Here is a 13,249-nt window from a genome sequence, read left to right as displayed (position 1 = left end):
ATCATGTGACACTGAAGACTGGAGTAATGATGCTGAAAATTCAGCTTTGCCATCACAGGAATAAACTCATTACACTAAATATAAAATATAACTGAGAAAAGAGATATATTTTGCATTGTAATGTTACATAATATTAATGTTTTACTGTATTTTTGATCAAAGGTAAGCAGCCTTGGTGAGCAAATATGACTAATTTAAAAAAAAAAAAACCCATTAAATCCAATCCTAAACTTTTGAACATTAGCGTACATCACTCAAATATAAGGGAAATATTTAATATGAGTATGGAATATCAGGTGTGGTAAATATAGAAGGCAAGTTTATTTTCTTGTGAAATAATCTCTTTATTATTTTGTGAAAGATGATGTACTTTATTTCAGTTTCAGTATATACAAAAACTGAAATAAAAGTACAGACAAGGTGAGCGGTTATATTAGTGATTTTTTAATGCGTTAATTCAATTCATGATTATCATCAGATTTTTCAGAGAAGTTGAAAGAAAATATTATCAAAATTGCAGCTAAACCATTAATGTGAAAATCTCTGTCTCCCCCTAGTGATACTGACATGTAGTATACATACTGTACAATCCTGGTCAGAATCATTGGCACCCTTGGTAAATATGAACAAGAAGCCTGTGAAATTATTTTGACCTTTTATAAAAAATAAAAATAAAAACACAAAAATTTAATTTAAGTAAAACTATTTAAAATGGGGGGAAAACTCATTTATGAAATGTTTTTCTCTAATACACATTGGCCACAATTAATGGCACCATTCTATTAAATACTTTTACAACCTCCTTTTACCAAAATAACAGCTCTGAGCTTTCTTCTATAATGCCTGATGAGTTTGGAGAACACCTGACAAGAGATCAGAGACCATTCCTCCACACAGAATCTCTCCAGATCCTTCAAATTCCCAAGTCCATGTTGACACACTCTCCTCTTTAATTTTCTATAGGAATGGCCATGGCAGACCCTTGCACAGTGACCCATTTTTGTGTTGATTTCAATATTTGTTTTGGATAATTTCCTGATGGAAGATCCAACCACTGCCCATTATAAGATAAGATAAGCAAACATAAACAGAAGCCTAACCAAACCTCTGTTTCGGTTTGATTGAGCAGGTTCTTCGAGAATGAACCTCATTTGTTCTCTTTGGAACGACATGAGGGCGAGTAATTAATGACAGAATTTTCATTTTAGGGTGCACTATCCCTTTAATGTCCTGATGGTGGAAATGGGAATTTTCAATGCCTTGGCTATTTTCTTACAGCCACTTTCTAATTTGTAAAGCACAACAATCTTTTGCTGCACATCAGAATTGATTGTGGCCAATGTGTATTAGAGAAAAACATTTATTTCATAATGTGATTTCCCTCACAATTTCATTAGTTTTACTTCAATGAACAATGCAGATTTATTTTCACAGCCTTCTTTGATCATATTTACCGAGGGTGCCAATAATTCTGACCACGACTGTACAATTATTATCAGCTTGATTTATAAAAGAGAATGAACAATCCCCTTCACTTCTTACCACTATTTCCTTAACACCCATGATATTGATGACCTTACGGATGACCTCAGGAGGACAAGGTGAACCAGCAGCAATACCTGACAGAAACAAAACATAGGATTTTAGCAGAACACTGATGAAAGTGGAGGATGTACTGCTTGATTGCTCAGAAATCTTGATAATATTAATGTCACAACCTCCATTTAGCAGAATATTTAGAGATTTTACAAAAGTTTGATTGACTCACCACCCTCAATTGATGACAAATCAATCTGGGCCAGGTCAGGCTGACTCAGCATGTCAATAAACATAGTAGGGGTGCCGTAGACAAACGTACACCTGTGTAAACAGTACATTTTCTGCCAATTGAATCAAATAAATACAGCTCAGATCTGTAATTCCAGATATGCATGATGTACACATGACCTTTGATCCTTACCCAAAGTCTACATGACTGCCCTCTTTATATGTCCCTGTGTCTTTTATTTACGACAACATGAATTCAATATGGCTAAAGAGAAAGTGGCACCAAGTATCTTAGGTTTAGGAAGGTTTAGAATTATATTCTAATGCAAAGGGCAGATGCGCAGATCTCTAACACATCAATTCTTGTTTTGAGGTAAAAAAAAAAACACAAAGAAAGTTTCAATTCATGCATCTGAGGATTAATTAAAAGAGTATTCATGACTGCATACTTCTCTTTCTCTATCGCCACCAGGTTGGCATGTCCATCATAACCAGTAGATGGGAAAACCACTGTGGTACCATGAACAGCCATGACCATGCCACCACCCACTGAGCCAAAACAATGATACATGGGCACCGGCAAGCAAACTCGCACGTTTTTCTGTAAGAAGATTAAAGTAAAAAATTACCCATGCTGTATGTTCTGTGAAGGAAAATTTATGGAGATTCTTTAAAACTAAATATTTTCTGTTCTGTATTGTAATATCAGTATGCTCAGGGCCGGCGCGTCCATATAGGCGAACTAGGCAATTGCCTAGAGCGGCACTTTTGTAAGGGCGGCAAAATGTGTGCCAATCGGGAATGAACAATTCACAAAATAGGCTATATGATTTGCTGAGCTGCCGCCGCCCCGCCCCCTGCTCTCACGAGTCATGAGTCATGACTGAGTGATGGGAAGTTCGGATCATTTTACTGACTCTCTTGTTCGATCTCGTTCATCAACGAATCTTTATTTGAGTCATTTCGTTAATTTAAGTGGCTTTAAATGTTACACTTTTAACAGCCAAATTCCCCGATCACATCCACCTACGCATATGTATATATTTGCTTCCTCTTGGCCTACTAAAGTGTTCCTGCAACGGGAGTGTTCTCTGGCTAGAGCACAGAACAGCGGAGTTTGTATGGACAGAAGTGCCTGAGCTTGTGTTTTGGGTTAAGCTGCGTTGCTTTGACATTGTGGAAAATATAACAATAGAAACAAAATATATTAGCCTTTTTACCCGTTATTATCAATCTAAATTAATCTCGTTTTTAATTTAACTTAATTGCGTTTTTCTTTATTTAAATTTTGTTTTTTCTTTATTTAAATGTTTTTTCTTTATTTAAATTTTAAATTTTGTTTTTTCTTTATTTAAATTTTGTTTTTCTTTATTTAAATTTGTTTTTTCTTTATTGAAATTTAAAATTTTGTTTTTTTTCTTTATTTAAATTTAGGTTTTCTTAATTTAAATCTACCCTTTACTGTGTCAGTAATTTGTAAGTCAGAAACATATAGACTACCTTAAAGTATTGCTTAATTTAACAGACCTGTGTGTGTGCGTTTTATATCACTAGTGCAGCGTGAGTTAAGTATATAAGCCCTGCCCGCGTGAGGTGCGCCGCTTCCCGCTCGCGTTGTTCTGTAGTTTACTAAAAGTTTATTAATTCTGAACGTGTCGCGTCTCGCGTGTCTATCTATATTGCACCACCAAATGCGACACTGCACTCCCTTGCGAAGTCGATTGGATGAATGGTTCTCGAAATAATCAAAATGCAAACGGACATACAGACACATAGGGATTCCTGCCTTTATTAGAGAGAAGAATATGTTCAGCACCCTCTCGAAGCTTTGAATATTCGATGTTCATTACTACCGAAGCTTCGAAGCTCAAAAAATGGTATTCGGACCAGCCCTAGGGGCGGCACAAATGTTTTTCGCCTAGAGCGGCAGAAGTGCACGCGCCGGCCCTGAGTATGCTAAACAATGAACTGTATTTTTGCAATAGACATCATCTAAAGATCTATTTTCCAGACACAGATCCTACATTTTATAGAAAAAAAAAACACTTTTTTCAGTGTATTACAAGCACCCACCCTCCAGTTGAAGCCTATGCGCTTGCCGATAAAATAAGCATTGTTCACAATGTTGTGATGAGACAGAGTGGCTCCTTTGGGCTTTCCAGTTGTTCCCTGAGAATCATAACAAAAATAAAAAATTTCGATAAAATAATTTATTTTGTGTTACATTTGACTTCACTGGGCTGACTTAAAGCTTAAGTGTCTAATTTTTTTAATGTCATAATATGCTTGCTTTTTATGCAGAGACAACAGTAAATAGGTCATTTCTAGGATAATTTATCTGAAACGTGTAAACTCGAGGGCTCAAAACATTGCACTGTTTCTCCTGACAAGCCTAACACAGCAACATTAGGTCAACCGATGCTGTGCGTTTGGGGTGTGACTATGACCTTGACCTTTTTGCTATTATGTTTGGTGATGCAAGTGGCACAGAAATTACACACTGCAGCTTTAATAGAGATATATACAAATTAAAAACATGCAGAGTACCGATGTAAACTGAATGTTTATGGGGTCATCACAAACAAGTTTATTCTGCAGGTCTTGTAGTTGTTGATGGTGTTGGCTGCTTCCTGCCTGCATCAGATCTTTTAAGAGGAAAGTTCCTGGCTGCTGACTGTCAGTCACGATCACAGTGCGTAGGTCTGGTAGTCTGAGGAAAGAAGAAAACAAATAGTGTTTCTCAAAAACAACAAAGTAACTCAGGCAGCCTCTGGCCCTTAATAATGATTATGTATAAATTATCTTCCTTTTATTACATCACTCGTACCTTGAACTCTTGATTCCTCCAGGTGAAGCGGTCTCCATCTCTGGACAAAGCTGCCTTAACATGTCACAGTACTTTTGGGTCTTGAATTGAGTCGGACAAACTATTGCATTGCACCGTACCTAAAAGAAGCATTAAGCCATTAATCATGTGTAAAGTTTGCTTACATGTAGTTGTGAGACAAAAACTAAGCTTGTTTCTGCCTCAGAGTAAAAAAGGGTAAAAGTCCTTGTATTTTTCATAATGTGACTGTACATCTCTCAATGGCCACTTTATTTTTCAGAATTGCGACTTCTCATAATTGAAAAAAAAAATTGTAATGGCAATTATTTCTCAATTTTTGAGTTTTTTATAAAATGTGTCTATTTACTTTTAGACTTACTTCCATATAAAACTCTGAAACAGGCTTCCATGAAAAAAAAAACTTGTTTGAGTGAAAATAAACCCAAAACAGTCCTGTAGTTAGGGACATTCCACTGTTAGTTGTTCTTTTTTGCATGTATAAACATTAACTTACCTTTCTGAGTGCAAATTCTACCTCTTGCAGTTGATAAGCCGGGTTCACTGAAACCTGTAAAATCCCAATAAACTTGAGCAAGTGAGAGACCAGCCATTGACAAATCCTCAGATAAACCAAATTACAAGACACTCAACAAAAACACTCACCAAAATGATCCCTGCTTTAGCTGTGGCAAACTGCATCAGTATCCATTCATAGATGTTCGGTCCCCACATCCCTAAGCGATCCCCCCTTTTCAGCCCGACAGCCAGCAGACCTGCAGCAGTCTGTTCCACCTGAAATCAAAATACTACCACATTTTAACACTGACCCTGAAAAAAATTAAAATGTAAGGTGGGTTTAACACATAAATGTTCATTAGATTAGGAATAGATAAATAATGTAATACTAATACATCACATATTATAAAAGCGAATCAAGGGAAGCAAGTTTATGGTTAATCTAAAGCACATGACACGAGTTACATGTTATGTGACAAGCTGTCACCCCACTCTTGCAGATTTGCACTTTATACAATCAATAAAATCAGACCTTTGGCAATGTATAATGCCAATATTATTGGCAAATGGTTTGTTATGTTCCTCTTTGATTAAAACCTCTGTAAATGAATAAATGTAAATGTCTTTCACCCAGACATTTTTGTCCTCTGGAAAGAAGCATGATGGAAAAAATATTAAATTTAGATGGGTGTGATGGCTAAGGCCACACTGAATGAACACTTCATTTGAATGGTTCTAGTTTACTTTGCATTTTAAATTTTTAAATTGATATTTCATTAGTTCTAAGGGATTAATGTTTTTTGGTCTGTTTATTTATAAATTTCTATGTAATTATTTTGTTTCTTTAAATATTATTTATCGAATCATTGGAACTGGAGACGCTACGTTGTCTCTTTAGCGCACATTAAACCTCAAAGAGCGGCAAAGCCAATAACCATTTATCTCTAGAGTGCATGGTAGTGAGTTAATGAAACCACAACCAAAATAGGGGTTTGACATTTTATTTAAGTTTGTTTGAAAGCGTACATCTTACCCATGGTTCCGCCGGGATCCATGACTGCAGCATGGAACAAAGGCTTGGAATTAAAAGGGCGCGGCCTTTCCTGGTGTCTTTTATATTATTCGGTTGGGAATTATGGGAAATTTAGTTTTTGGGACAATATGTGTTGGGGTCATGTGTTTATTCAAATGTGTTTAAAGGATGTTTTTTGTGTGTGTGTGTATGTTTAAGTGTATTTTCCTTATTGCTTTATGGTAAATGTGATTTTTATGTTTATTTGAGTTTGTGTATATATATATATATATATTTCCCCCTTTAAGTTTGATGTAATGGAATGAGAATTTTTGTGAGACCCCTGTAATTATAAAAACGGTTTGGTCTGGTTTGTTAAAAGGGCTTCATTTTCTGCGGCTGGGTTAGTTCTGGTGAGGGATCCCTGAGAAACATCTGAGACCCAGAACTCAATAATGTGCTGATGTCCCATTTATTAGTCAGTGTTTTTTTTTTCTCTCTTTCTTCTACACAATGAGTGGTCAGTACTTAAGTGTTGCAGTCAATAAAATGACACTTTGTTGACTCAATGAATGTCTCCAGAAACTTTTATGGAAGAACCCTTCCAATGGGAATTTGTCAAGAACAGAAATAACCATTCTGGTTTAAAATAAACAATTTGTGGTTCACCATGAAGTAATATGCAAATGTGTTCTTGAGGAATAAAAAAAACACTGCACTAAAAAAAAAAAGGATATACCATATTGAATATGTGTGTCAAGACTAATGGCACTAGTTTGTGTTAAACATTCCTGCTTTGTGATATATTATTGCTTTTCTGTAAATGTTTAACTTTGTCACATTGATACACTTTAACCCACTCCTGCTCTCATTATGGAAGGCAGCCACACGTGAAGCACCTATCTGTGCCAGATAGCTCATATCAGTCAATTTAGAAGAAAATATCGGGTTCAGTGTGGAATATGTATTAATAATCACCTTATTGTGAGTTAATGTCTTTTCTTGGTCATGTTTACATTCACAGAATAACCACAAAAACTATTTGAATAATAACATTGTATCATGCTAGTGACTGATTTCACTGTGCTTTATTTACATATTTAAAGACCCCCTGTGGTGAAAATCAAGTTTTTAATGTTGTTTATAGGTCTATGTGGTGTTTTTAATATGCTTGTGCAATATTATACAATTTTATACAAATATTAAACAAACAATGTGCAAATTCATAAGTCAAGATAGTCTCAAAAACGCGGTTTGAAATCGCTGGTGTTTCTGACGTCACAAACTACCTTGTAGCCAATCACGTCAACATGCCGGCGGGCTTTAGCATATCATTAACTGCTGCGAAGCCAGGTTATCCCGGTATATTTTTTGTTGATATGAAAAAATTCGGGTACATTTAGCAATGTAGCAGGTGAATTACGATGTTATGATTAACTATATGCCTTTCTCCACTGACGTTCTATGATGTTCAAATCATTTTCTAAGGATACTGATTTTTAGAAGGCAGACTGAGATGGCGAAGGGTTACATGGTAACATTTACACATTATTAGCTGTTTGATAACATAGTCAAGCAAAAGGCTAATCATATCAATTACAGGTATGTGTCCGATGTTGTAAAGAGAGATACCATTGTGGTGCGTTTACTAGAGTAACTTGAGTAAAGTTGAGCGAGTTGATCTCTGAGCTGGTGTGATTGAGTGGAGGCGGGGCTAATTTGCATATTCATGGTTCTGTGTATACCAATTGAAACAAGGGTGTAAAGATGAGTTTTACTGGATAAAATCATTGACTACAGGGAGACTTTATAGGACCGGCTGTACACAAACAAAGTAAAATGGGTGTGTGGGGAAAAAAAAATGGAAACCACATATTGCTATTTTAACTCATTCTTCTGCCAGTACTGAATTTGGAATCTGTGGTAAAAGCTTATTTAGGTCTTATTAATAAATGGCTGCTTAGGAATGTGTATATTTTGTATATTTATCCTCCTTAGAACCAGATCTTTTGTGAGCGTGAATTTAGTTTTTTTTTTTTTAGGTCATTACATTGTTTGGAGCATAAGAAACGAATTGAATAAATACATGTTCTCTGTAGAGGACACCAGGACCGACATGAATAGGCAAAAACAATATTTTAGTTTTTTTTCATTCACCAATCAATTTTTTGGTTTCAAGATTTTTTTTTTTCATCCAAACTTTATCTCAACTATGTTATGAAAGATATAACAGAATGATTTGATATACCATTTTACTTTATGCAATATGCATGTAAACATTTGCATAATTTGCATATTAATCTGTTCTTGGGGCAACATGTAATGAAAAAACGTGTAATAATTGGGAATATTTTCATAAGAATCTCTCATATTTCATAAGAATATTGATATATAATTTATTGCCCTATTCATTTGTTGTGTCTCTGACATGCCTGATATTCCATGATGTAAGTCCTGGTGTCCTCTACAGAGGTCATGTATGAAAGCAATCCCCTGTTTCGTAACAAAGTCATATTCTAATTTAAAAACCCCATGACATCTTCCTAAATTGTTGATTTCTGACAAACAATTCGAAAATTTGTCAGATTTAAATAAAATGTAATATAAAAAACAAAATATTATCATATTTCCATAAGAGTGCTAAATTTTATCATTCAGTAATTTTTAAAGACCAAGGAGAGGGGGTTGTCATGGTTGCACCTCCAAACATTTGGTATCTCTGCAAAGCCCTGAATTTGCTCTTTACAGGACATCCTGACTTAAAAATAATAAATTTGCTAAAGAGGAAAAAACTCCATTGCTGGGTATATATATATATATATATATATATATATATATATATGGATTTGGCCTAGATCCCTCATTCCACACACTGCACTTTTGACAGTGGCGGCATTGTGGTTTTCCTCTCTCCCACGACTGAGGGGTATAAAATGGGAAGCACTGTGGTTAGCATCACTTTTCTAACCAGTCCTCTGTAGAAGAAACAGAAGCAAAACCACTCACGTCTTGGTAGAACTGAGCAAAAGTCTTGCGTATTCCATCCTGCACAAAAACCAAAGCTTCCCGGTCAGGGTAGCGCTCCACTGAGGCTCGAAGACACTGGTCCACAGTACTAGACAACAGTGGTTGGGAGGAGATGCCATGGACATAACTGGTTGTCAGGGTTGGGGTGCTGGGTGGGTTATCCACATGAATGGCACTAAAAAAAGAGGGGAGAGGAGAGCGTGTCTTTATAAGAGATGCAGAGAGACATCTGAACGGGAACCAAATACATACAAAAACGGGGGAAAAATTGGGTAACTGCGACTACTTTTAGTTTGTCTTTGGGTCTGGTGAAGTTCATACTGAAGGGAGAGCAGAAGCTAAAAAACATCCTGACAACATTGATTTTATGTAAGGAAAAGGTGAAATAAGGGATGTCAGCTGCTGCACTATTTCTCACTTTAGAGAACCAAGAAGATGGTCTTTGTTAATGCTTTTTTTAGCCTGCTCAACCTAACAGTTGATCTGTCATTTGAAGATACAGGATGACCGATGAAATTAGCCCATAAAGTTAATTCCTAATTTACTAATATAAAAAATAATATTTCATTGAAGGAAGTCTGATTTGCTCACCAAGGCTGCATTTATTTGATCAACAATTCATGATTCGATACATATCACGATACTGAACCCACGATACAGTATTATTGTGATACTCTAAGACATATGGTAAAAGCTTAACAAAAAAATGTACTGTTGATTAAAATGTCAAATTGGTATTACATTGGGGGTGGAAATAAATAGGCTTGGACTTTGTGCTGGTAACCCAATGCACAGGATAATGGGGACACCAGAAAAAAATTATTCATGATTTTGGAGCTGAAAATACAGAATTATTTCAGATGAATATGCTTGCACTCTGTCACTGGCTACTAGATATATTTAAAATAATGTAGGCCACTTTTTACTGGTAACATAAGACATTTGGCATTATCAAGACCAACAAAAATCCCCCATTGCATTATTATACATTATATTCAACATTAATATACATAGGCTAGTAGTTTAATGTAGTGACACTAAAACTCTGTAAACTAGAATTTTTTGTTTGTGTAAGAAAAATACACATTTAACACGTTACAAAGTAAAATTCCGGCTTCCGGCCATACACAGTCTACTTGCGCCTAAATCGCATCTTATGTAACTTGTGACGTCAGAAGTAGCGTAGTGCGTCGCGGTGTAGCGTAAATATCAGCAGTACGTTGCATTGCTCGCGTACGTTGCGCTTTAGTCAAATCCGTATGTTCGTTGGTCGGAAGCTAGTTATTTTACTTTATAAAGTTTTAAATATGGATATTTTTCTTACACAAACGCATTGCTTCGCTTCAGAAGGCCTTTATTAACCACCCGGAGCTGTGTGGAGCACTTTTGTGATGGACAGATGCACTTTTATGGGCTTCAAAACAGAAACAGTCATTCACTGCCATTATAAAGCTTGGAAGAGCCAGGACATTTTTTTTAATATAGCTCCGATTGTATTCGTCTGAAAGAAGAATGTCATATACACCTAGGATGACTACATGAGGGTGAGTAAATCATGGGCTAATTTTCATTTTTGGGTGAACTATCCCTTTAAATATTACAATTTTCAATTATTACGATTTAAAATATTGTTATATAATATAAATATGATAAATTACTATATACAATATAACATTTTAAAACATTTGACATCTGATTCAGTGCTCAAGAAACATTTCTTATTATTACCAATGTGGAAAATAGTTGCGCTGCTTAATATTTTTGACTAAACCATGATACAGAAATTTTTGGTGATAAAGAACAGCATTTATTTAAAAAAAAAAAAAAAAAGAATAAGTTTTTTTGTATCATTATGAATGTCTACTGTCACTTTTGATCAATTTAAAACATAATTGCTAAATAAAAGTAATTAAAAAAATGTATTTAAAAAATATATTGGGAAAAAATTAACCTTTGGCTGGCTACTGACCATCAATTTAGAACGGCATTGTCTGTTCAGTTTACTTTAGAGCCTCTACTAATCGGCAAATGAGCGTTAAAAAAGGCATTCAAAAACTATTGGGTAGACCAGCCAACTTGCTAAACAAGTTAGCATAAGTCTGTGAGTGTGAGACCATTAAATCAGCTAACCATTTTAGGCTGGGGGGGGGTATGTCGAATATGTTATTCAGTCGAAGAATATGTTATTGAGTCACGAGAGAAAGTTGTTTTTTTAGATAAATAATATTTCCCACTCGTAGGCTATTACTTTGTAGTGTCACTTAAAGGGTTAATGAAAACATTACATAACTACTAAATTATAGAAGCTGATATGTATTCATCGTTAGTCTGATCTATTTTCGAATTTCCAAGAATATGGAGACACAATTCCAAAAACATATCTATAAAAAGCAATCTGCCACATGTTTGTCATCTCCCGCCGGATAGGCTAAATCATAAAAGATGCATGTTTTTATGATGCCTTACCAACTTTGTTGAGAAGCTACGAAAGGAGTCCAGGGTCTCTGCAGAAAATGCAGTGTTTTGTAGAAGCTCGCGGTAGTTCGTAGATTAGTCAGAAGAATCTTAGAAGACATCTTTCAGTTTCACCTTTACGGCGGACAGAAGTAAACTCTGAAGAATCTCAGTTTAGTTTTTTTTATTCAGAAACTCGATTGCAATCAAACAAAAACACGTAACGTTAGCCTACCCCAGACACGACCATAAGTGAGATAAATGCACATAATAGTAAAATTAAAACTCCTGAATTAACTGCAGTGGTAAATCATGAATGCTCGACTTCTAAGCAACACCAAGATCTTGCCACCACGATCCCAAAGTTCCCAATAGTGAATCGCTAAACCAACTAACGTTACATCTAAAGTTGCAAGACGAGCGGCTGCAACGTAATGAACTGCAGGGTTGCCAACTCTCACGCATCTCGCGTGACAGTCACGCATTCAGCATCAATCTCACGCTCTCACGCTCAACAAAGAAATCTCACGCAAAAATAGACATTCTTCTGTGCTGTATTTTTTTTCACTCATGTGCACTAAATTTCAGAATTACTATAAACAATTCAGGCTCTTAACTACTGGATGGACCACTAGTTATGGCGCAAATGATTTAAAAATCTCCCACAATCTAGAGCGAGCACGCATGAAAAGTTGGCAACCCTGGAACTGTAGAGGACGTCAACAAATGTTGTCACATCAGGAAGCTCTAGCCAGTAGCGGTATTAGCCTAACTGTAAATGTTATAGCATCTTATGCACAGAAAGCCTTTGGCACATGATGTGTAGTCACATCCGGTTTTCATTTGCATGTGCCAGCGGAAAGTGGCATGTGCCAGTGCCACTAAAACCCAAGTGGTAACAGTTCCTCACTGCAGAGCCAAATGACGTCGAGCTCCACCTATCTAGATGTCATAGGTCCAGCTCCACCTCTGTGGATCTATTGGGTGGAGGGATAGAGTTAGGGTGTGGTTGGATCTTCTAGCTCCACCCATTAAACAGAGAGCAGTGCTGCAGAGGCGAACCAACACTGAGTGTGGGCCCCAGGCAAAATTAATCAGTGAGGCCCTTTTTTTAATATATATATATGTATTTTATATATGTTTTATATAATATATAAGATTTTTTTGTTATTATCTTCATTACCTAGAGATATTATTATACAAAATTCAAAAAGTAGTCAAAACACAGAACATCTAACAGAACATAAGTTGTTTATTTTTTTACAACATTGTGTGCTTATTTTTTTAATTAACGAAATGTCAATCTTCATCTTTATAACAGAAGATACAATACAATACAACAATCTTCAAGATACAGTAAATCTTCAAATGTGTAACAGATTATCACCTTAAAAACAGTAATTTACGTGGTGGAACAAGCAATGCTATTTAAAAATATATAGTTAGCATCTTAATTTAATACTTGTTTTATTGTTTTATTAGTTAATTAACTAATTGTTTACTCAACTAGTTTAATGTAAAGAGCTGGATACTTATTACTAATGAAATAATGTCAACTATAGTAAATGTATTGTTTAAAAGTGGACATTTCAAGCTTTATATAGATATATGTCTCATGTATGTGAGGCTAGTAGCCTATATGCTGT

The 13,249-nt window shown here is 35.5% G+C and overlaps 1 protein-coding gene across 1 annotated transcript in view; it reads right to left on the bottom strand.

Annotated features, from left to right (window-relative positions):
- The window catches only part of acsf2 (acyl-CoA synthetase family member 2), a 32,349-nt gene extending 19,846 nt beyond the window's left edge, over positions 1 to 12,503 (bottom strand). The window contains exons 1-10 of the mRNA XM_084134879.1: positions 11,616 to 12,503; positions 9,129 to 9,324; positions 5,258 to 5,386; positions 5,109 to 5,162; positions 4,595 to 4,713; positions 4,315 to 4,477; positions 3,841 to 3,936; positions 2,217 to 2,368; positions 1,769 to 1,860; positions 1,543 to 1,619 (exon numbers count right to left, since the gene is read on the bottom strand). Of these exons, the coding sequence (XP_083991005.1) occupies positions 1,543 to 1,619; positions 1,769 to 1,860; positions 2,217 to 2,368; positions 3,841 to 3,936; positions 4,315 to 4,477; positions 4,595 to 4,713; positions 5,109 to 5,162; positions 5,258 to 5,386; positions 9,129 to 9,324; positions 11,616 to 11,725 (1,188 nt within the window). The 5' untranslated portion in view covers positions 11,726 to 12,503. The remainder of the gene's footprint in view (positions 1 to 1,542; positions 1,620 to 1,768; positions 1,861 to 2,216; positions 2,369 to 3,840; positions 3,937 to 4,314; positions 4,478 to 4,594; positions 4,714 to 5,108; positions 5,163 to 5,257; positions 5,387 to 9,128; positions 9,325 to 11,615) is intronic.
- Between the last annotated feature and the right edge of the window lie 746 nt (positions 12,504 to 13,249).

Source organism: Abramis brama, assembly GCF_963993115.1.
Source record: "Abramis brama genome assembly, chromosome: 14".
NCBI classification, from domain to species: domain Eukaryota; kingdom Metazoa; phylum Chordata; class Actinopteri; order Cypriniformes; family Leuciscidae; genus Abramis; species Abramis brama.
Note: the sequence above shows the minus strand (reverse complement) of the source record. Positions and strands in the feature narration are given on the sequence as shown.